At 48.6% G+C, this 25,411-nt stretch overlaps 1 protein-coding gene across 2 annotated transcripts in view; it reads left to right on the top strand.

Annotated features, from left to right (window-relative positions):
- Positions 1-5,427, top strand: part of KSR2 (kinase suppressor of ras 2) — a 414,955-nt gene extending 409,528 nt beyond the window's left edge. For both annotated transcript variants that reach the window (XM_021073978.2, XM_084994175.1), the window contains exon 20: positions 1,956-5,427. In XM_021073978.2, coding sequence (XP_020929637.1) covers positions 1,956-1,962 — 7 coding nt within the window. In that variant the 3' untranslated portion in view covers positions 1,963-5,427. The remainder of the gene's footprint in view (positions 1-1,955) is intronic.
- Positions 5,428-25,411: the final 19,984 nt, after the last annotated feature.

Consider the following 25,411-nt stretch of genomic DNA (forward strand, 5'->3'; position numbering starts at 1 on the left):
AAAAAAAATTTTTTTTAATACTTTTTGCAATATGACTAGAAAATTGATAACTACGTATGTTGCATGGTATTTCTTTTTTTAAAAAAACAGCTTTGTTGAAATGTAGTTCACGTATCATGTGATACCTGAAGTTAAAATGTTCAACTCAGTGGGTGTGGGTATATTAAATTATTTTTTAAATGTGGTTTTATATATATATATATATAATATATGGCTAAAGTGGAAAATTTTGGTTTTGTATATAGAAAATAATTTTTTAGGAGTTCCCGTCATGGCTCAGCCGAAACAAATCCGACTAGGAACCATGAGGTTGCAGGTTCAATCCCTGGCCTCACTCAGTGGGTTAAGGATCTGACATTGCCATGAGCTGTGGTGTAGGTCGCAGACTGGCTTGGATCTGGTGTTGCTGTGGCTGTGGCATATGCCGGTAGCTGTAGCTCCAAGCTCCGATTCAACCCTTAGCCTGGCAACCTCCATATGCTGCAGGTGTGGCCCAAAAAAGAAAATAATTTTTAAATTTGCCATTTTAGCCATTTTAAATGTACAGTTCATTGGTATTAATTGCTTTCACAGTGTTGTGCAATCATCACCACTATTTCCTAAAATTTTACGTCACCCCGAACAGAAACTCTGTAACTGTTTAGCAATAACTCCCCAGTCCCTCCTCTCCCCAGCACCTAATCTCTCATCCATGCTCTGTCTCTATGAATTTCCCTATTCTAGACACCTCATATAAGTGGACACATACAACATTTGTCCTTTTGTGTTTGGCTTCTTTTGCTCAGCATGTTTTTCAAGCTTCATCCACATTGTAGCATATGTTAGACCATTGTTTTTCTTATGACTGAGTGATAGTCCATCGTATGTATACACCATACTACGTTCTGTCCATGAATCTGTTGATAGACGCTTAGTTTGTTTGCACCTTTTGGCTGTTGTGAATAACTCGGCTGTGAACATTGGTATATAAGCATCTGTCCAGGTCCCTGCTTCCAGTTCTTTTGTGTAGCATTGTGTATGTGATGCACGGCTCTGGTTTAAATCATCACCATGACCACCTGATCTCCATCATCTGGGCACCACTTATTAAACACAGGTGTGATAGGTACCATATCAAGCATTCTCTGCATTATCTCACTGAATCCTCAGAGCCCCGCTAGGAGTAGTCTGGTGCCCTCAGGGGAAGTACTGCCTCTGTTTTACTTATGAGAAAACCAAGGCACAGAGAGGTTAAGTGCCTCCTCACAGGTTGCACAGCTAATAAGGGGCAGAGCAAGTATTGGAACCCAGGTTGATCTGGTTCCTAAATCCCCAATCTTGACTCCTCTGCTCTTCTGCCTTCTAGGCAAAGATTGCCTGTGTACCTTCTGGGTCTCTTTCTAGAGCCATCCTGGGAGAGTGGGCATACACACCTGCCCCTGACAGCCCAGATCCTAACTCAACAGTAATCAGCAAAGCCTCCACTCCTAGCTGGAGTCCATGGTGTGGGCCTGGTCTCACCTCCTCTTCCTGTATCTCCAGCCCTTACCAGGCATTCTCAGCAACTCCACATGGCATGCAAGCTGGTGTTCCTGTCCCACCTGGCCTCAGCCCAGCCCACACCCAGGTGACCAACCCTAGTCCAAAGGCTGCATGCTCCAGCAAGAAGAGCCCGCTGCTTCCTGGCTGTGCACCCTTGGGCAAAACACCTAACCTCTCTGAGCCTCAGTTGTCTCATCTGTAGGAAGCATGTAATGTGCCTTTCTTGCAGGCGCTCCTCAGGTTTAAATGAGATCAGGTGTATGCGGCATTTGCATGGAGCCCGGCACAAAGCAGGACCTCTGCCTTTCCTTGTAGAGGACAGAAACAGCTTACCTCAAACCACTTGCCCTCCTCGAGGGCGCTAATTCACAAAAGATGGCGTTGTCGTACCCACGTGACCTCTTGCCACTGTCTCGCTTCTCTCCCTGCTCCAGGCTGTGACCACTGGACAAGGGGACAGCACTCAGCTGCCTCAGCACCCGAGCCACCTCTCTTCCCCTGCTCTGCCCTCTGCCAGCTCAGGAGGCCAGCGGCTCACCATCAGAGGGTACCGACCCCGGCCAGCCTGGGAGTGCTGCACAACTGAGCCCGGCGGCTTCCCTGCACCCCAGACCCATGTCCACTCACTTGGGCATGGGGGGGACCCCGAGCTAGGATTTCACCAGGACCAGCCAGGGAGACACAGAGTGGATCAGTGAGGCCCAGGGGCCGGTGTAGAGAAGAGAACTACGGGCTGGATGTGGAGCCCCTGGGCCATGGAGACTAGGGTGGGAGGCCCACGCGGGCAGGCTCGTGGGACCAGTCTGTGTGCGTGTGTGTCTCCGTGCGCGACGCCATCTGCTCTCCATTCCCCTTGGCAAACAGGAGTCAGGCTGCCCCAGCTCAGGAGCTGAGCCCTGCCCCATCCCCACCCTTAGCCCCCCCGGGGCTGTTTTCGTGTCTGTCTGGAGAGATGACCAGGGGATGCAGAGCTGAGCAAGAGGCTACAGGCAGGGGACTCACCTGTTCCTTTGCAATCTGTTCTCAGAGGCCCCACCCCAAGCCCAGCAAGGTTGGGGCACCTTTGCGTATCACTCTGCAGTGCATGTCTTTTGCGCTCTGGGTCTCTCTGGGGCACACTTGCCTGTTTCTGCCGCCTTCTCCTGCTCTGTGACAGCCTCGTCCCCCTTTTCCTTGTGGCCCTACCTACCCCGCCCTTTGGAAAGCACAGTGGCTCCCTGGCCAAGATGACTTCTGGGAGCTCCTTACAGCTCACCTTCATCCATGACACCCCCCTGAAGTCTGAGCCTTGGGAGCTGGGGCTCTGGGAGGGGCAAGTTCTAGGACATTCTTTTCCCCTCCCTCTGCTCTGGCACTTGCACCAGCTAAGTTTGTCCACCACACTGATGGATACGGGTCACTGGGGTGTGTGTGTGTGTGTGTGTGTGTGTGTATGTGTTAGGTCAAATGGCATGTGCACAGAATCCTATTTGCTAGAAGATCTCTACCCTGCCGCTTCACCCTTAAAAAGTCCTATCAGGCAGCCAAGGAGGGCGGCCATCTGTAGGGGTTCTGCATTCTCCACTCCAGCAGGTGCCGAGTCTCAGGGTGGCTTCCCCGTTTGATGTCTGTGCTCGCTCAGTGCCCCTGCCTTCCATGCCTCACCCTTGCACCCCACCTGGGCCAGCTGCTTTTTCTGACTACACTGGGAGCAGGTGTTCTAGGTGCAGAGTGAGGGGAGAGCCTCTGTCTCACATTCCTTACCTTTCAAGGGAAGGTCTTATGTTCCCCCAGCCCTCGACCCCATTCATCTGACCTGGCATCAAAGGGAAATCTGTCCCCCAGCAGGGCACTAGCAGGACAGCGGGGCCTCTAGGCAAGATGCCAGGGGTGGGCCTACAGTCCCACTGCACTTCCTGGGCCCTGCCCAGGCGCGGTTTCTTCTGGTCACTACCTTATCTAGACATCTCCCTCCCAGAGAGGGGACCTCAGACTTCAAAAACCCTATCTGAGCTCGGACGCAGTGTCCGACCAGCAACGCAGGAATCATCCCCCACTTTGGGTCCCCTTTCCCCCCATGGTTCAGGCCCTGGGGGCCAAGCCTGCTTCCTAACTGAGAAAAAGGATGAGACCCGTTATACTTCTGGAGACCCTCGGCCAAGGGAAACCCTTGTGCCTCCCCCAAAGGCCTTTCTGAATTCCTTCCCAGGGCTCCCACCTGCCTGGGACCAGTGACTTCAGGCCCCCACGTGGGCCATTCTTAAACATCCCTCTTCTGGGGGCATCTGTAACTGTGGCCCTGGGCCCATCACGTGTCTATTCTGGAGGCATTTACACCTGTTTGCACAAGCCCCAGGTGCCTCCCTGTCCAGGAAAGTCACCCAGCGGACCCGCCCCCCAGGTCAGGGCTTGGGTCTCCATCTCTTTAGTCGAACCAGGCTGCTCTCGTCCCTGGACTCCAGTCTGTGTCATGGACCTCTCTGCGCCAGGGGCGGGGGGAGGGGCAGCTCCCTGAAGCTGGAATTCTCACCAGAACTGCAGCCCACTCCCTCTTGCCTCTCTTGTTTCCAGGATTAACTAAGGTGGCCACCCAGAGTCTTTGGTAAGGCCCAGGAGCATCTCCCCGGGCTGATTTTTCCCATTTATTCACAAAAAACCAGCTCGAGATTAAGAATGGAGCTTGAAGGACCCAAGGAGAAATTCCAGAAGCCCCTGTGTCTTTGGGGTTCCTCTGCTTATGGAGCAGGACTCCTTGGGGCCTCTGTGGTTCCCACATCATTTGCTCTTATCTTCTCCTTTGCCCACATCTTGACTTTGCTATCACCTTCCTCACTCTCCACTGTAGCCAGCCCAGCCCCTCCCTGCCCTCCTCCTCTGGCTACACCACCCTGAATTGTTTAGAAGCCAGCTTTAATTTGCAGCCATTTCGATCCAGGAAGAACCAAACCACTGCTTTCCCTGTTGACCTCAAATCCTTATTCATTGAAATACTGGGAGGAGGTCAGGTTCATTAATCTATTGCAAGGGGGAAAAAAGGGTGGTGTGTGTATTTATCGCACTTGCCAGCCCCCACAGTGACTCATGCTGTAGAAACCACACAACACAGATTGTGCGTGTGCAAGTGTCCAATCACAGCTGCATGCCTGTGCCTGGCACCCAACAGCAAGTTGTTTCTGTTTCTGCCTCGCTTTCAGTAAACCCATACATACACAGGCCTCCCAAATGGACCAGTCCATATCGTCAAGATTCACTAGGAAGCCTTGACCTTGTTCTTTGAAGGGCAGGGGGATTTGCACACTGAATCCCAGCCAACTCTGCTTGGTCACAAGTCTTTCATAAAATAGGGGTCCCCTTGCAGGGACACCCCCCCCCCCGGCCTTATGTGGGGACATCTCCACATGTCATCCCCAGAGCAAAGCTAGACATCCAAGTCTCCACTTAATTCTGTTTGTCCGGGTTTTCTTTTTGTTGGTCGAAGAGAAAAATCTTGTCTTGCCAAGGAGCCCTTCTCTTTCGGTTTCTTCCTTGGATTCCTTGTTAGTAGAAGCCCTAAACTGATCTCGGGAGACTAGATTCCTGTATCTGGGAAACCCTGCTCTACTGTCTTTCCACCTCCCACCCCATATGCACACCTCCTGCCCACCCTCCCCCCCATCCTACCTCCCACAGTTCTTTTCCCTACTTGGGACTGACCATCTAAGGAACAGGAAGGAAGTGGTATATACTTAGGCTCAATCACTATGCTTAAAAATATAGACTTGGGGGTTGACAAATTATGCCCTGTGGGCTGTATCCAGCCCACCAAATGGCTTCTACAGCATTTAACTGGGGGGAAAAAGATTTCATGACATGTGAAAACTCAATGAAATTCAAATATCAATGTCAATAAACTAAATTTTACTGGTGCACAGCCACACCATTCATTTACACATGTATGGTTTCATTTGTGCTGCAACAAAGTTGATTACTTGTGACAGAGACGGGGTGGCCCTTAAAGCTGAAAATAGGTATAGTCTTGCCCTTTACAGAAGACTTGGCCAACCTCTGGTCGAGGAGACGTGTCAGAAGGGAAGAAAAAACCAATTTGCCTATGGTTTCCTATGGAGGAATGGGAGCCAGGGCTGGGAGTTACCAGGCAGAGAATTTGTTCTGGCAGGAGAGCTTTCTAACAGCATTTTGCCTTGGGAGGTAGAAAGCTCCCCATCCTGGGAGAGGTATAAGCAGACACTGAGACCCCTTGGTGTGCATGATCTGGAGGGAATCCAGGCCCCAGAGGATGGAAGGGCTCCCTGCCTCCATGTAGTCTGCTCCTGCACCTGTGATGAAATACCCCAGCTGGCAGGGCTGCAACAACAGAAATGTATCTTCTCACAGTTCTGGAGGCTAGAATTCCAAGATCAAGGTGTCGGCAGGGTTGCCTCCTTCTGAGTCCTCTCACTGTGTCTTCACCCGGCCTTTTCTCTGGGCACAAACACACCCCCAGTATGTCTCTCTTCTTACAAATACACCAGTGTGTCATAGTCCCGTCCTGCCCTTCTAACCCACTTTAACCTTAATTATTCTTTAAGGGCTCTGTCTCCAAACACAACCACACTGGAGGTTGGGGATTCAACACATGAATTAGGGGAAGGGAACACAGTTCAGTCCTTAACAAGGACCTACCCCAGTTATGAGATTTTTTTTTTTTTTAATTAAGACACTTGAGATCTTTGAAGACTGATTGTAGGGGCTTTCGGGGCAAAACTCCCATCCCTGGCTGGCTTTTCCATACTTGTTCTCAACCTTGAGTTCTTAAACATGCCCTTCCTGCCTTCAATCCCTTGCCAGCCTTCTTTTGACCCACCCATCCCTTGAGAGCTAGCCTTGTTTCAAATATGCCACCAGCGTGCTCAGGCCCCCCCCTCCTGCTTGGTACCAGCAGCTGGCGAGGGCTGCTGCAGCAAAGTACCACAGACCACAGGAACTGATGCTCACGGACTTCCCAAAGCCAGATTCAAGGTGTGGGCAGGACCACTTTCCCCCTGAAGCCCATAGGAAGTCCTTCCCGGCCTCCTCTTCATTTCTGCTGGTTTATCTGGCAATTGTTGCCATTCCTGGGCTTGGGCTGCATCTTTCCAATCTCTGCCTCCATGCACCTAGCTGCCTCCTTGTGTGTCTTTTCTCATGACCATTTTCTTAGACACCAGTTGTATTGTAATAGGGCCCCATCTTATTCCGGGTCAACTTTTTCTCACCAGTTCCATCTGCAGTGACCCTATTTCCAAATAAGGTCATGTTCTCAGGTACTGGGGTTAGGACTGCAACATATCTTCTTTTTAGGGGAGGGCCTGATTCAAGCCCTGCCATCCTCCAAGGAGCTTTCTCTTGTGCCTTGGCTGGTCACCTTGGCTCTTCTGCGGCAGCCTCCCCTCCCCCGCACCAGGAGATAGATGCCCCAGAACTCCTGGGCCAGGAGGGTCAGCCTATCACTGTCACTCTTATCAAACTTGCCCCCCAACCCACACCTCCATCCCTGGGGTCCATTCATCCTAGATTTTATCTCCATGGATGAGGGTATGCGGCCCACCTATAGTGTGACTATTGCTTAACCTTTGAACGAATGTGCTTCAACCCAGTCTAAAGGGGTGGGTGACATGATCTTTTATTTATAGTCTCACTCAGCGGCAAAGGAACAGACCTGGGTGAGCTGTGCGTTGGCTATGTCCTTTTCCAGCTTTGCCTTGACGTGGGGAAGGTTTGAGCAGGCTCAGGTGGACACCCTCCCTGGCCCCCAGCCTCACCACCCCCAGCCCAGCCCTCACCTGCACGCACCTGTAAGGGGATCATCCTGACCTCCGAGGGGGAGGAGATGCAGCAAATGTCAGCCTGGACCCAGGAATGTGGGAACCCAGAGTCTGGAAGGTCCACATTCTTCCTGACCTTCCTACAGCATGCTCTGGCCACGTCGTCTGTCTCTCTCCCGACATCACTCCTGATTTTCACCACAAGCCACTGACTTCCCTCTCAAGGCCCAACCATCATGCTTGCCCGCCCCCCCCCCACTCCCCCACCCACCCTTCCCACTCCCCCACCCTGATTCCCTCAATAACCTATGCACTAGCACCGAGCATAGCTCCTGGCACATAGTAGGTACTCAATAAACATTTGCAGAATGAGGGAGGGAGGGTAGCTGGGGCAGAACAAGGCCCTGGCATGGGGGTCAGATGGCTTTCCCTGCAGCCAGTGGGCTCCACTGGCAGCACTAGGTGGTAATAGGATCCCACAGCCAGGCCCTGTGTTGTGAAGCCCACATCACCCCCAAATGAATTTGCCAGATTGAATGGTCATGACTCCTAAAGAGACCCAGTGGGGCAGGGTGGGAGGTAGAGTAATGGTCCATCGTGCACAGCCCCTCTGCACTGAGCACTTACTATGTGCCCAGCCATGGGAACCCCCATGACAGGATGGTCCTAGGAAGTAGGTACTGTCATCCCATTTCCCAGGTGAAGGACCTGTGGGAAATAGATGAAAACCAGCCCATGGAGCAGTAAAGTCAACATGTGAAAAGTGATTCTTTGGCTGGTCCGTTCCCAGGAAGCCACCACTGTTTAGAGTGGTGTACGGCCAGCTTCCCGTCAGGATGTCACAGTCCCCACCTCTGAGGTTATCTGTAGCTTGTAACCAGGAGAGAGGGAAGAAAAACAGGAAGCCATTGCAGGAGGATGCAGGGCAGGGTGGGGACTCTCGTGGGAGCTTGCACTTATGCTCCCAGGCTGCCAGGAGCCGCCTGGTTTCCAGGAAATGTGCATCCGGGTTGGCCAAGCCACTCCTGGGTTCCTCCAGCACCCCTGCACCAGGCAGTCTGCACCCTCAGCCTGACCCCCTCCCTCTCCCACACTGGATGATTGACTGTGGTCCTTTGTCCCAAAAGGCTCACCTGTGTGTCCTTCTTGCTCTCAGTGATCACGCTGACCACTGGGATCAGACTGCCCCTTTTCCTAAAACCAAGAATATGAAGGATTTATCCAGGGAGTGGAGGGCAGGGGGAGATGGCTGCTCTCGCTTTCTTGAGGGCTGAGCTGGGGGAAGTGGGCTTTGCCTGATCCAAGTTGACTCAATTTACCAAGTGAGTTCCATAGACCTTTAATTCCACGGCAGACTAGATGGATGTTGCGTTATTGGGAGGATTCTGGAACAAATATGCATTGGAAATGCTTAGGCAGAACAAGATTGAACTGAATTTTTGAGTGCAGGATTTATCAGAGCTTTTAAGACACTACTATGTAGTTAAATTCTCTAGAAGGCAGACAGCAAGCTGCTCATCCCAAGCTGTCTCAGCCTGGTTTCTGAGTCCTCAACAAGATCAACCACTGTGAATTCAATTTGGTATCTTGGATGGTAGTATGAAAGCAAGTGCCAGTGTACCAGTCCACAGAAAAGAGAAGGTCACCCCCAACATTTACCCACAACTTTCTAGGAGTCTGGAAAGGTAGATCAGCCCCATCCAGCCCCACCTTCCCTGGAAATGAGAACAATGAACCTGCAAGTTGAACAAGACACATTTGGCAGAGAAATGCATTGGGCAGCTGGGGGTGACCACTGGCCTCAAGCTGCTCCTGAGCCCCAGAAAACTTGAGCCTTGACCCTGCCACCACACATACCCTGCCCTGGCCTGATGGAAAACCCTGGTTCTATGCATGAGAACTCTTCTGTGCATGAGGATGCTGCAAAGGAAAATTCTGGCTGATGGCATCTTCCAGTGGAGGGGTCAGATGTGGTGTGTGCAGTCACTTCCCAACATACCATGGCTCAGAGGTCAAGGTGGAAATAGTAGAGGTGATCGTGCCCTCAGAAGGGCCAGCTAGGTCTTGACCTGAGTTTTTATCTTCAGCCAGGTCATTGCTGTGAAGATCTAGAAGGATGGTCTAGTCCAAGGAGTGTAATATATGTGACATTTCTATCACCACTGTCCAGCCCTGTGCTCTTGGCAGACATTGCTCATCAATGACAGCACGCTTTCCCACTTGATGTGGACACGAGTAGCTATCCTGGTCGCATGCCTCCCTTTCACAGGAGAAAAAACTTGGGCCCCGAGAAAGGAAGGTAAACTCTCCCAAGCTAGGTCCCTTCTTAGCGGCAGAGGTGGATTTAGAACTAAGGCATCAGAAAATCCCAGAAGCCCAGTCATTTGTAGTCTTGGATCTCACTAGTGGACATTCTCAAAGAGCCCAGTAGAGCTTTATTTTCCATCTGGGAACTTGGAAAAGGTAAAAAGACTCTGTCCATAAGATCTTGTGTCTAATCCCATTTAAAATGGGTTTGCTTGGAGAGAAACCATTGTCTTCCAGGGATTGGCTTCCCCTCAAGGCCTGAATGCCACCCCCACCCTTGTACCAGCTGGGCTGGAAGGCCCCAGGACCTTAAGAAAATATTGTGTGTATGTGTGTGGGAGTGGCAGGGCTATTCTTAACTTGAGGCAGTTTGTAGAAGTTTCGTTGGTTCATTCTGGACGTGTCTAGAGATACGGAATGTTGCCTATAGAGGGATGGAAAGGAAAAGTGACTCCAGTTGCTTTTTGGTTTCTTCACTGTGCAGAAGGCTCAAAATCAAGTTTTCATCCAGATAAAATTCCTGGGGTCCTAGTGGACCACCAGCTCTACTCCTGAAGCCCTTGACCTGCCTTTAGTAACCAGCTTGGTGGCTGAGAGTAGTTCCCATTGGTTATGTCTTCCTTTCCTTCCTCCCCTTATCCTCCACCACCACCACCTCCTGCCAGATAACATCTCCCCCAGACCGTGAGCCGAGGAGAAAGTTACACAATAGTAGAGATGAAAAATAGCTGCATGCATTTAGCTTAAATTAGCTCAGAAGAACGGCTCCCTCCCTCCATTGAGCTGGCAGCCATTGTTTATGCCAACATGCTATTTGCATCATGCTTTCTTAGATTTGAAAGTCTAATGATTAAAACAAATCTTAGTTTTTCTTTTCCACCACTTAAGGGAAAAAAGGGCCAGCTTGGCTAGTTTCTCTAGTTTAAAAATACCCTGACCTCCAGTGCTTAGAGTTAGAATTTTGGAAAGACTGGTGCCAGGATAGCAGGGGAAAAAAAAAAAAAAAACAAAGGGGCGGGGGGTGGGAAACAAAGGCAGACAATATAAACAGAAGCCTGTTTTGAAGTGGTGAGCGATGGGCTGGTCAAGGTGGGAGAGAGGCTTTTGCGCCCTCACATGGATGTGGGCATCGGGGTCTGTTTGGAATTCCCTGAGGTTATTTCTTCATAAGCCATGCATTCTATGTGTTATTTATTGAGCATCTCCTACATGCATACATCTTGGGCATTCGGTGATGAGGGGAACAAAGTCTCCCCATTCCAAAAGTGGAAAACTCAAATCAGGGGCTCCTTGAGTAACTGTGGCATGGGTGGGTTTTAAAAGCAATATTTAGCATCTTTGATGGTTGGAAGGCTGCCAAGGCGAGGAGGACGTTGACTTGCCCATCACCATCTGCATGGACAAGGCAATGTCTAAAATCCCCTCTTATGGGGTAGGAAGCCACCCATGGGTCATCCACTCAATGCCTGGCCTCCCTGCCACATCCCCCCTTCCTTTCACAGTAGCCTGCTCCATCCTCTTACTGAATCAGATCCTCTACTGAACAGACATCTTAGCACCTGCATCAGGCAATCCCAGTGCTGCTCTCAGGGGCTACTCAGGGAAGTCCCCTCTGTCCATCCCCAGGAAGCCAAGTCCACAGATATCCTAGTACCTCCCACCTTCCTTCCAATCCCCAGTTAACTGTGGAGAAGAGAGCTATAAGGGCTGACTCTGGTGGGGACAAAGCAATAAAATGGACAATGTGGACAAGAGATGGCTGTTCAGTCCCATCCACATGGCTGATTTGGGGATGGACTTGGGTGGTGAGTGTGGACCAGCTCTATAGGTCCCACTGCTCCACCCCTACAATCAGATCTGGGAGCTGCCACCAGTCCCAGGAAGGCGGGGAGTGAGGAAGTTGGCATCATAAAGGACCAGGGCTGGGAAAGTTGGGGAACTGGAGACACTCAGCCAAGCACCTTCCAAGAAGGATGCGGAGGTGACTGGGGCACCGTTTCCTGGTGAGTCAACCTCTCCCCAGCCCAGCCCAGCCCTGCCTGGGTTGGAGCAGTGGCAGCTTAAGTATGTCATGGACAATTAATGCAATGCATTGGTCCTCCAAGATTGTAGTCACTTTCCTCTGTTTATTTTCTATCTGTGTTGCTACTACTGCTGCTAATAATAATAAAAATGGGTCCATATGAACTCGTGTAAGTTCAAGTAACTGCTGTATAGCTACAGTGTAGACACTAGGTTACCCTAACGTACCTGTCCTGCCACACCAAGGACCCCCCCTCCCCACCTTCTGGCCCAGCCTCTCAGCTGCAAATGGGGCAGAGCCTTGGCCAGGCCTGAGCATGGTTGTGAGGTGTCTGAAGGCTTTTCTTGGCTCCTCCCTCCTCTTTCTTGTCAGTCTTTCCTTCACTGAGGCCCCAGTGCCCGCTACCCTGGGGAAGGTGGTAGATAATTTCCCTTCTTCTACGCATACATCCCAACCTGTCAGGAATAAATCCTCCGGAAGCACCAAGCATTGGAGCACAATGGCCGAAAGCCCAAATGGTGTCATACATAGTGTCACCCAAGCTTCTCTGACACCCCCTCTGAGCTGTCATCCAGTTGGTAACCTTTACCCCCCATGGACCAGCACCCCCACCCCCTGTATCCTCATGGGCTCCTGCATTCCATGTCATGGTCCCCTGGTGCCACCGTAGCTCCTACTTTTAGCCCATTGCTGGCTCTAAAATGCCTCCCGCTGAGCAGCTAAAGGATTCTAAGAAAGGCTTCCCCATATTTCAAAAGCACGTGTCCCCAAATGCACTAGCTACACCCCCAGCAGAGCACAGCATCGGGCAACAGTTTCTCCTCCTTCCCCAAGATCTCAGCTCATAAACTCATCCAGTAAATATTTAGTAAGTGCTTTCTCTGTTCCTAGAAAAGAAATCAGGAAGAAAAGTAGCCCCTACCTTTAGGGAATGCAAGTCCAGAGGCCAAGATAGAGAAGTTCTGACAGGAGCCTTGAGGCCCTGGAGGATCGCCCAACCCTGACAAGGGCCTTCAAGGAAGGTTTCTCGGAGCACGGGAACTTCTGAAGCTTGTGTTGAGATTTGAGTCGAATGGGAGTGGGTGGGGGGAACAGTGTGCCAGGTGGAAGGAACAGCCCATGTGCAGGCTAAGAGGTAAGATCAAGATTTATTGGAAGCCCACCCATAGGCTCTAGCTCTGTCTTCCCCTGCTTTCTCCCAACCCTGATGCAGAACCCTGGGTAATTCTAGCCCTGAAGAGAAAGTGCCCTAGCTCAGACATGGGGACCTCAGCTTCTCCCCACATCATGTCTGATCCAGGTTATTGGCCTTGTCCAGGGGAAGATGTCCCAGGTGTGTTTTGTGCTTGCTGGGTCAGGCCAGTACTTAGGCTGCCTCAGATTCTGCATCTCTCTCTCTCTCTCTCTCTCTCTCTCTCTCTCCCTCTCTCTCTCTCTCTCTCTCTCTCTCGCTGCCTGCCTCCACACAATGTCTGTTTCCTAGTGCCCCTATAGCAGGGCCTTTGGTGTCACTTCTATAGATTTATTGCCCATCAGCCCTTCTCTTTAGGGCTTCTTTCTCCCTGTCTTTGCTTCTGCTTCACTCTTCCTCTGCCTCCTTTGGCATCTTGTGTCTCTGTTCTCCCTGAGGCCCATACACCTGTCTTGCCACACCAGAAAGCCTCCCTTGGCTGTCTCACCATGGTCTGTTTCCTGGAGAGTTTATGTCACCCTTTTCATAGGCCACTGGGGTGTTGCAGTCGAGGACATGCATGAACACAGAAACTTACTGATGGGAAGAGCTGGCTCTAAGGGTGTCCAACATAAATGACAGGTGTAATGGGAAAAATACTGGTTTGTTAACAAGCTGGTGGAAGAAGACCTATAGGTCATAGTGGACCACAGGCCAAGCCTACATTGCCGCCTAAAGTGTGGGAGAAAATGCATCAGCCCTTTAGGCGGGATGATGTGTGCCATTGTCCCTATAAATATATGTCCTGGCTTGAAGGATGGGAAACATAGTATCTTTGCTGACCATAGGACTCCCAGGGTGTGTGTGTGTGTGTGTGTGTGTGTGTGTACGTGTGTGTGTGTATGTGTGTGTGTGTGTGTGGTTGCTGTAAATTAGCAGGGCTTGTGCACTTGCTTCATTGTGATTGTGAATGATGATCTCACCATCATTTTCTTAGCTCCAGCAGTTCTCCCATTCCTTGAATTTTCTTAGCTTCATGCAGCCCACTTGCACTTAGTATATCCCTAACCCTCAGGGTTATTGGAGGGAGCAAATGAAATGATGAATGTCAATAGCATCACATAATACCTGGCACACTGTAGGTGCTTAGTAAATGTGGTTCCTCTCCTCAATAACCCAACTGAAGCTTCCCTGGTAATTCCATTGCTAAAGGGATGTTCCTGAATAAATGGAAGCCTGGAATAGAGAGGTGGGAGGGCTTAGATGCCGGTGCCCTGATGGATTTCATAAAGATACCCCCCAGCTGCCATGGGGGTCAGCATCCATAGGGCAGAGGCTCAAACTTAGGGAGCTGGAGAACCTCCAGCAAGATCAGCCTCCTCCGAGGCCCCAAGACAGAACCCAAGGGTATGCACTGGGGCCAGAGGAGTCTGGTCATTGGGTGAGTGCCCTTGCCTATGGCTGGGTCAGGCTGAGGACATCCCACTTGGGTGGTTCATTGCCACTCCAGGTCTCTCATTTCTTCTCCCTGAGCTTTGATCTTTGCACTGGGATCCCCTTCACACACTTACCGCATGATTCGTTTGGTTGATTACTAAGTCATTGACCTTAGGAAAATTCTCAGTTGTAAAAAGGCTTTCTCTATGTAAATTATGCTGTTACTTTTTCTATACACAAAGTATATATACCTATAAATATTATACATATATATTATATATATATATATATATATATATAAAGACTAATTCTTGTACAGACCAACCTGGACCGATGGCCCACATTGTTTTCTCCATGTTTGTGCTGACTGTTGCAGAACGAGTTCATGGAAGAAGTGGGTTTCATGTTTTCCTTTTGGGGCCACTTCTTTATCTCCTTGTCCGTCTTGGTCTCTGTCTGCCTGTCTCTCTCTGTCATTGCCAATGTCTTGTTGCTGGAAAAGAGCAGTCGATTCACATGCCATCCAAGCAGGAAGGCCAGCTGGATGGAGGGTCCACTGTGTATATTTGTACAGAATCATTTATAAACTTTTCTACACTTCTCAAAAAAGTATTTCTAATTTGGCCTGTTGGACAGGTTGTGAGCCTCTGAGCCAGCAAGCCTATTGTTTCTCGTGTTTAGTGCAATGTTTAGTAAGAATCCAATGTCTGAATTATTTATGCCAATAAAGAATTCGAGAATTACTGCATCACATTGCTGCCAAAACAGGTCTGAATTCTGTTGTCTGTTGTACAGAATGAAACTGAAAATGTGATGTCAGTCAGTGTATCAGTCAGCTATTGCCACAGTAATGCTGTGTAACAAATCCTCCCCCAGTCCATGGCTGACAACAACCACCATTAATTCTCATGTCCCTGAGTCTGTAGGCCTAGTTTGGCTTAAATAAGAGTTCTTTTTAGGCTTCAGGTTAAGATCAAGTCTGTTCCACCATCTTCCTATTTCAGGACCCAGGCTAAAGGAGAAGCTCCCTAGGGGCATGCCGTTCCTATGACAAATCATCAGAACAAAAGAGCCAAGCCAAACTTCATCAACACCTTCAAAGCATCTTCTCAAACCACATCCACTAAAATTCCAGTGGCCAAAGCAAGTCACATGACCCATCCTTTCAGTGGGAAGGGGCTGTTAACTCCACCTTAAGTGGAAGGTGGGAGGAAAGTGAATGTTTACTGGAAAGCAATGCAAACTATCACAGCCAGCCTGGCAGGATGTTCTTCTATCTGGCCAGTCATGGATGAGTTCTCTCCCTAGGGATGAATATACTGGGAATGCACAAATATACACACATGTATGCACACATGGTACACATACACACAGTACACACACACACACACACACACACACACACACACACGACTCTACATCTGCGCTATGCCTGGCCCAGAAAGTACTAAGCATTGTCATGAATGCCCGTGACCACCCAATTCCATCTGACAGATGAGGAAGCTGATACAGAGGGATGAAGTAACCAGCCCAACCCAAGGTGAGAACCTAAAGGTCGTGCTTTCTTGGTTACACACATGGCACATTGGGCTCCTCAGTAATGTGGATTACTAAAGCCACTTTGCAGAGAGTGCTTTTATGAAAAAGATTGCTTCTCATCAGGAAAACCAGCTGGTGAGACAGGGACTATCCCACTGATTTCAAGCAGAAGGAACTGAGAGCAGGGAAACTAAAGTATAACTCTGACTGGAATTCCCACCTCCCTCCCTGGAGACCACACTGCAAATAGAAGAGCAGTCTCCTCTGTTGCAGTGAGTTCTCAGCACATGCTTCAGAAGTAAGAGTGTGTTGACGGACCTGGAGTCAGATTCTAGCTCGTGCAAGCTGTGTGGCCTTGGGCACATGACTTAGCTTGTCTGAGCCTCCATTTCCATTTCTATAAAATGGGCATGATTGTTACACCTCTAGTACCAACCTCCCGGTATTAGGCAGCTCACACAGATTAACAGTACTTGGAGCAATGCCAGTCTCTAAACACTCTACGAATGTGAGTTGCTCATGTTGGTAGTTATTACAGCTATGGGATGGGGCCAGCCTGAATAACTGCAGAGCAACTCCACTCCAAGTTTCTGTACCCCAGAGTACCCCATCTCTTCTGGGAGTTGACCCAGGCCCCAGCCAACCACCGTGTCTTCTCAGTCTCAGCTGGTGTCTTCTTTTTTTTTTTTTTTTTTTTTTTTTTTTTTTTGTCTTTTTGCCATTTCTAGGGCCACTCCCACAGCATATGGAGTTTCCCAGGCTAGGGGTCTAATCAGAGCTGTAGTCACCAGCAGTCTATGCCACAGCCACAGCAACGGGGGATTCAAGGCGCATCTGCAACCTACACCACAGCTCATGGCAACACCGGATCCCCAACCCACTGAGCAAGGCCAGGAATTGAACCTGCAACCTCATGGTTCCTAGTTGGATTCATTAACCACTGAGCCAAAACGGGAACTCCACAGCTGGTGTCTTAACGCTCTACACTGGCCAACCATTCTTTGTAAGCTTATTTCTTCCCTCTCTCCACAATCAAATGAAGTGGGTGGTATGAACTGCCCCCATTTGACAGCTGGGGAAACTGAGCTTTTGAGAAGTAAAAGTCTCCCATAGCACCTGAGTTTCAGTCCTGGGCTATGTTACTTAGACCAGGTGTGTGACCTGGTTGGCTGGTAATGTCAACTGTCAAAGCTTCAATTTTTTTACCTGTAAAATGGAGATAATAATTGCTCTCACTTCAGAGGGCCGGGATCAGGATTCAAAGCAGGTAAAGTACTGAACACACTTCCTGCAATAAACAACCTATAAACATTAGATATTTCAAGCCCAGATCTGACATTTAGCCCCAGGGTAGTGTCGACATGGAGAGAAAGTGTGAGACTGACCAGAAACTTCCATCCCCACCTCTCCTATTTCAAGCAGAAGGGAACAGAGTCTTCCCTGGGGCCTGGAACTAATTGATTGTCCCAGTTCTAGCTTGTGGTCCTCCATGGCCGCAGGGCCACCATCAATCAGGCGCAGCAGGTGTTGAGCTGAGTGAAGGAGGCCTTGCAAGTCATCGGAACTGAACAGCTCATTAACCTCTGTGCACAGGCTGCAGGGAAAATGACTGGGAAAGTGACAGCCACAGAGGAGGTCATCCAGCTGCCCCAGTGGCAGGGACAAGGCCTCTCAAACCCCTCTAGCCCCTGGGCTCCTTCTTGCCCTTGCCAGGACTGAGACCCTCCAGAGCCCACCCTCCTCTCCCATCAACTGATTCCCAGGCACAACACCAAGCAAGTTACATTTGTCACCTCAGCTAACCCTCACCATGGCCCTATGAAGCAGTGCAAGCAAACCCATTGTCCCCATTGTACAGATGAAGCAACTGAGGCTCAGAGAAGTTAAGTGACTTGCCCGAAGTTACACAGTGGTGAGTGTCATGTAGAGGCAGGACTCACACCCAGATGATTTGAATCTGGGGCCCATGCTCTGAACTGCAATGCTGGCAGGACTCCAGGGAAGACAGATTACAGTGAATTCAAGTGATTGCAATGAATCAGTGGTTCTCAACAGGGGCAGTCCTGCCCTCAGGAGATATTTGGGGCCCCACCGAGGATGCTGTTGCCTTCTAATGATGGAAGCCAGAATGCCGCTCAACATCCCACAATGCTCGAAACAGCCCCCTCCCTGCAACAAAGAATGATCCAGCCCGAAATGTCAATAGGGCCAAGCTTAAGAAACCCTACTACAGGAGTTACCTTGTGGCACAGCAGATTAAGGATCTGGCATTGTCCCTGCAACAGTTCAGGTCACTGCTGTGGTGTGGGTTGAATCCCTGGCCTGGGAACTTCCCCATGCCATGGGCGTGGCCAAAAAAAGAAAGAAAAAATACTAAGAAACCCTGCTATAACAATGGCTAAGTACAAGACAGGGAAGGGAGCACTGGCCAGGATAATGGAGAAAAACTGGGAAAACATTCCTGGAAGAAGACAGACCAAGCTGGGAAAGCAGTTTATCCCCTTTCACATTACAAATGTCTCAAGAAAAGTTACGAGTTGCTAAGGGATGGCCTCAAACTCAAGGAATAGTCACTACATGCCTCCTCCATGGCAGGCATCATGCCGGGGATGCGGTTGATTCATACCTTTAACATTCATTCATACACTGCCTGCTTCATCCCAGCCCTGAGAGGTGGGCACTCTCACCCACGTCTTGCAGTTATGGAAGCTGAGGCTCAGAGAGGTGATTTGTGCCCAGAGTTACGCGACTGGAAATGGTCCCAGCTGACATTGAACCCAGGCTTCCTGTTATTTGCACAGCCACACTTTGAGAACAATAAACCAAAGGCACTAATCTCAGGGCCTCCAGCCATCCCCAACCAGCTCTGCCACAGCCAGGAATATCTTCTATGCCTAGGCAGGTGGGTAACCCCAGATGTGGGTTTGAGTCCTGGCCATAAACCACATAGCAGCTCTGTGACCTTGGGGAAGTCATTTCATCTCTCAGGGCCTCCATTTGCTCATCTGTAAAATGGATATCATAATAGTGATTTTCACGACGCTGTTGTGAATACCCAATGACGTAGCATGAAATACTTAAGGTGTTAAGGCCTCCGTGTGTGTTTCAATTGGGGCATCTGGATAACAGGGTTGGGACTTGGATGGGGACATTTGCTGAGGGCCTCGGATGCCAGATGAGGTTTGGGATCTCAGCCTGACAGGTGGTGGACCTTGGGGGCTGCCTGCCAGTTGACATGAAGGGGTCAGACACGGGGACCCCAAGGAGCACTGAGGTGTGTTTTCCTCCCCCGCAAAATGATTTTCCCCTTGGGCTTTTCCTACATCTTCCCAGAGGCTTTGGGAAGCCCAGGCAGGGCCATATTGGGGTCAAGCAGGTAAGGCCTGAACAGGTAGGGATAGAGTTGGCTTAGAGCCTCTTCTCATGAGCATCTAGTTTCCAGAGGTGGTCCCACCATCAAGCCCCCACCTTATCTTCCAGGATCTGACCTCCACATACAAAGATATGCATGCACGCACACACACACTCTTATTTCCAGAACACTCAAATTCTCACTGTTCACCTCACACTCTCATTCATTGCCCCCTCCTCAGCCAATCCCTTCGGTCTGGTTGGGACTGAGTACATGCAGGCCGTACTTGACACGTGCATTTGTGTGTCTCAAACATGCCTGAAGGTCACTGTTGGTCTGAACAATCCAGAATTATTGCTCCTAGGGGTGGGCTGCCAGTTCTGGGGCTGCAGGCAGGAAGGAAGGCAACCTGGAACTCACTCAGATCTAGTATTACCCGACGGCATAAAGGTAAGTCCTTGCCCTTCCAAGGGCTCTACCACAGTACTTGGCAATTGAGTATTGTTTTCCCTGCCCCATTTATAACTAGGGAAGTAATCCTGGGGGTTATACACATGTGAAATGCCCTCTCAGCCACTAACAAGCCAAACAAGGGTAAACTAACATTCTTTGGCAGCGAGAACAATCACTTCAGCCAATGCCTAGAGTTTTCCTGAAATATGTTCATGGCAGGCTAGTGAGTGGTCAAGAAGCAAAAGGGTGTGACAGGCTAGTTTCACTGGGTAAAACTAAGGTGTTGTTTCTTTGCTGCAGGACATGTCAGAGCCTTAATATGCTCATATACTCATAAACCCTCCCAGAGGGGTCTAAAGTATATAGATTTCTCAACTTATTTGGTCCCAGAACTCTTTGTTCACTGCATCTTAGAGGATTCACATTCCATGGGATGTTTTGAGAATCGCTGCTCTCAGCAATGAGAAAAATTCAAAGTATATTCTTAGATGCTTTACAGACCATGTAGTCTGGACCATGTTTTCTGAACAATTAGATGAAAAGAAATTTAGGGAAATATATCATCTTGGCTTTTTATTTTGTTTTGTCAAAAAACAAAACAAAATCCAAATACAATCTCTCCAACTTACTACCATTATTGTAATATAGAAGAAAGGCTAAAACTCAGCACAACCATAATGTGGGGAATAAAAGTTAAAATCTCCTTATATTTTTCTTATTTCTCCAAAGCCCAGTTTACACGTTGACACAGATCAGCATGAGCCCATACACAAGTGTTTGGGGGCCACCCACTTAGTATTAAAGTCCCAGGCTGCGAAGCATGATGCCAGGGCTCCGAACCCCAGTTCTTCCATTCACTGACCTTGAGCCCTGAGTAATGACCATTATGTATGCCCCTCCCCCTCCTGTTTGTGCTTTGCTTCTAACAGCTGCACCTGTGCTCTCAGGCATCCCCCACCCCCACCCCAACTCCGGGATGACTGCTCATCATGACTGACTGGTGACCAGAACACCAGGCAGCCCTTGCCTTGAAGGAGGATGACCTCCAAGTTGTACCTTACACTTCAGAGCCCCCCGCAGGATCAGGCTGAGGCTGAGATGTAGGCTGAAATAGCTTCTTGCCTGCCTTCTCCCCCCCGCCACACACACCCCATTCACCCCCAACAATCTCCACTGGGAACATGTCCTTAATAAATAGCTGGCACAGGGCTCCTTAGGGTCTGCTTCTAGGAGAACCCAAACTAAGACAGTCGCCTCATGCCATTCTCTGATCCTGAATTTCCTCAGATGTCATATAGGGATGATAATCGCATCCACCTTATTAGCTGGAAATGAAGACTTCAGGGAGATGATATATGTGAATCATTTAGCATGGAGCCTAGCTCATAACTCAAGAAAGGCTGATACTTGCTATTGTTATTAGATTGGTATTGGAACTTATCTCTAGGGTTTGCAACAGCTCCCTCCAGCCCACAAACCCAAGAAATGGGTCCTGTGCACCAAAGACTGGCCAGTGAGTGATGGTGCACCTGCCATCTTCTCAGCTGAGGCTGCAGACCCAGCCCCTCCCTCACCCCCACTCCCTGCCAGGGCACATTCCCGCAACAGGGACTGGAGCTTGAAGCTCTGGCATGAAGTCCCCTCTGCCACTGTGCTCCTTCCCTTCTGACTGTTCATCTAGCGAGAACACAGCTTCAACACCTCCAACCAAACCTCTGAGGATTTCAATTTAGATTGCTTCCTCTATTTTTTCAACGTCTAGCTTCATACCAGCAGCCTGACTGTGGGGCTAGGCTTAGGGGCAGAAGGTGGGAGCAGGCCTATGATTTTCTGTCCAGTGACATCCTGATCCTTTGTTCTATGTGACATTTCCCAATCCTAATGAGATTTTAAAAAAAAATGAAAATCAGATGCCACTTAAAGAATAATGGCTAGAAGTTCTTTAAGAAACAAGAAATTGCTAGTACCATCTTGACAAGGAAGCAGATGTGAAAAATAGCTGAGCAATGTCCCCTAGACCCTGAACTAGAGGAAGAGCTGGATTGACCAGCATCACTCACTGAGGTCAGATCTGCAACTGCTTTATTAGATAATAAATTAAGTCCTCTTAAGGCTGATTGACTTTCCACTTGCAACCTATTTGAAATGATGTTTGTTTCCATGGCTGCTTTCTCTGTCTTGAGGTAAACATTTAGATGAAAGGATTTAATGTCACTTTTCATTACAGCAGGGGGTCAGCAACCTCCACCCCCCAAACCCCATCTGACCTGCCACTTATTTTTTCACAGCACACAATATAGGAATGATTCTTACATTTTTTTAAAGGTTGAAAAAAATCAGAAGATTCTGTAACATGAAAATTATATGGAATTCAAATTTCAGTGTCCATAAATAACGTTTTATTGGCACACAGCAACACTGGTGGTATGGTCTGTGAAGCTAAAAATATTTACTAACCGGCCCTTTCCAGAAATTGCTCACTGACTTCTGCATTATTGAATTATTAGCACTCCCTAGAGAAGAAGGAGACAGGCCTGTTCAGGGTGGGACAGTGAGAAGGCATCAAGCCACATTGGACTGGGTTTAGGGAGATTCTTTCCCAAAGATAAGGATGCCTCTTTTCTGGCTGCCCACCCTCTGTTCTCCACCTGGACGTATATATCCCAGCAGTGCTGTCTGCTCCATGACTGCGGTTATTTGACCCCGCCCGTCCATAGCTGATTGGTTTAGGGGTAGACACCTGACTCAGGAAGGGCCAATCAGATGTCCTTTTCTGGGTATTTAGAATTCTAAACTGGGGCTGACAGGGAAGGATTGAGCACTATTAGGAGCTAAGTCTGTGACTCAAACAGGTTCAAGAATTTTTGCTGCTGACCTCCCCAGAGCAGAGTAGGTTTCTGCATTTCCTCAGGTTCTTTGGATTCTCCCGGTGCTCTGCATTCTAATTGGTTCTTCCCCCTTCCTCCTCTTTTCCCCCAAAGCCCAGAATTTTTTTATCACTCGCAAACCAGACAAACCTGAAGACCTAGTCTCTAGACTACATCTCTCTGCCCAGAATTTATATGATACGATGTTAAGTCTTAATATCATGTCTTCTGGCAAAGGGCATTACAGAACATCCAGAGCCAAGAAAATGAAGACAGTGACCCTCTAAGTAAATTAGAAAGATCTGAGCAAAGATGATAGGTTTTATTTTTAAATATAAAAACATTGTACAACCCTGTTTCAGAGTCAATTTCATTAACAGTGTCCTTAAACTAATATTTTATTAGATGGGTTGTTGAACCTATTGGTGGCCCAGTTTTTTCATCATCACCAAATGGAAATATGGCATGACCTTGTAAAACGAATGTCAAGATCGATGCAAAATTACTGAGAAGCTATGGAAACATGGCTGACTAAAAAAAAACGCACAACATGAGAGTTTGTGAGTTATGTTTCATTGGGGGCAAACTGAGATTACAGCCTGGGAGGTAGCATTTCAGATAGCTCTGAGAAATTTCAAAGAGGTAGAAGAGAAGGTCGGTATATATGTGATTTTGGTGAGGAGGGGGCAGTACATTGCCATCAAGCACACATTTTCTAGAAGGTTGTTGCTGTGAAGATTACAGCTGGTCCCGAGGAGCAGATGTCACGATGAAGGATTTTAGTAGTATTCCAGATACAAGGAGATGCAAGAATTGGGCTCATAAAATAGCCACCTGACACTATATCTGAAGACCTGTTCTGCCAGCTTTCTCAAAGCAAGAATGCCTCTCTCCTGATGTCCACCTTGATCTCCTTTCAGGGTGTGTTAAAGGTCAGCAGCTGCAGTGGCTCATGATTTAATCCTGGTAGAGGTAGATTGGCAAGTGCCAATCTCCAACTGGCAACATAAAGGGAGTTGCACAAGGGAACAGTATCACACAGCAGGGAAAAGAGTGAGGGATTCACAGTCTGCCAGACTTGCTTTGGAATCCCAGCTGCCTTGCTGTGTGAACTTGGGCAGATCGCTTAACCTCTCTGATCCTCAGTTTCACAATTGATATTATGGTGATAGTACTAGTCTCTAAGCCATAGAGTTATTGTGAGGATTAAATGATATAATATAGGTTAAACCATTCAGCACCATGTCCAGCATGTAGTAAGCCCTCAATAACTGATAGCCACTGTTACCAGTTTTATGATAGATCACCCAGAGAAAGGTCAACGCTATTTCAAGGTAGGAGCAGGCTGCACCCCCATTTCTCACAGTTTAAACAGTCCTGTGGCCTCCACCTCCTCTCATCCCCACCTCAAATATGTGGGCTGCCTGGTTCAATCCATGCTTCCCTCACCTTCCCATCTTTCCTTCAAAGGTTGACTTTCAAGATGCAAGGCTTTTGATGGAATGACCTTGCAGCAGCACCTCTGAAAGAGCAGGCTCTTCTGAGAGTTGAGGCTTTCAGTGACTTCTTTGTCTGAGGAAATTTTATCAAAATATTGACATTGCAAATGGCCCCACCCTGATCCCCTCAGATGCTTCTTTCCCCAGCCTTGAGGAAATTTCCTCACACCCACTACTGGTACATTAAATACTCTAGAGGGACCTCCCCAAACGGTCTTCATAGGTCCACCAGCCTGGTCAACCAGGCACCAGGTGGTGAAAGCCTGTCCTGTGCCAGGAACTTTAGACTTCATTCCACTAGTAATGTTTAGAAACTATGCTTCTGATACAGTAGCCACTAGCCACATGTGGTTATTTAAATTTAGTTAAATCAAATTTGAAAATCAATTCCTAGGATCGTAGGATTGTACAACTATAAATGTAATAAAATCCACTGCATAATTAAAAAAAAGAAAATCAATTCCTCCATCATACCAGCCATGTTTCACATGCTTGATAGTCTCATGTAGGTAGAAGCTACTGCCTTAGTGCCCACGTGGCCATCACAGCAGAAAGTTCCACCAAGCAGTGCTGTGCCAGATGAAACTGTCATCACACCCACTTTCCAGATGAGGAAATTGAGGCTTAGCATCATGCAGCTGGGTGGCCAAGCCAGGAAGGACATCAAGCCTCTGGTTCCAAACCACCAGACTGTCTCACTTCTCCTACAAGCGCCTGCCAAGGACAGAAAAAAAAAAAAAAATCAGACGAACTCAGAGGACAGAGAGGTGAGTAATGAAAACCTGATGGTACCACGTGGCAACCTGCAGGCTCTATGGTTTCAGGGACACCTGACCCATTGAGCTGAGAATATCCTGTCCAGATTCCTTCAATCAACAAAACTTTGCAGAATGGTGTTGTCCAAAACAGAAGCCACAGGTGGTTATCGAGCCTTTGAAACGTTATGGGTCTGAATGGAGATAGATGGAGGTGTAAAATACCCACTGGATTTCTAAGATGTTCAAAAAAAACAGAAGGTAAACTATCTCCTTAATACTGTTGCCAATCATCCTTCAGTGCACAGGACCCCCCCCCTCCCCCACCATCCTGAGGAATCATCCAACAGTGCTGAGATTGAGAGTGCTGGTATATGGCAATGGCTGTCTGTGTAACTATTATTAAAAACACCTGAGAAAATTACCTAGTTAAAGACACAATCACAAGATTGTCGATTCCATGAAGGCAGTGATTTTTTATCAGTCTTGCTCACTGCTGTATCCCCTGTGCCTAGAGCAGGACACAATGGACTTCTTTGCAGAACAGATACTGACTCACAGACTTTGAAAAAACTCATGGTTTCCAAAGGAGACAGGTTCGGGGGGTGGAGGGATACGCTGGGGGTTTGGGATGGAAATGCTATAAAATTGGGTTGTGATGATCACTGCACAACTATAAATGTAATAAAATTTATTGAGTAATAAAAACAAAACAAAACAACAAC

Source organism: Sus scrofa, chromosome 14 (genome assembly GCF_054392235.1).
Source record: "Sus scrofa isolate SSC_HxYL_T2T_F1_AM1 chromosome 14, Sscrofa_HxYL_maternal_Yorkshire_Landrace_v2.0, whole genome shotgun sequence".
In the NCBI taxonomy this organism is placed as follows: Eukaryota; Metazoa; Chordata; class Mammalia; order Artiodactyla; family Suidae; genus Sus; species Sus scrofa.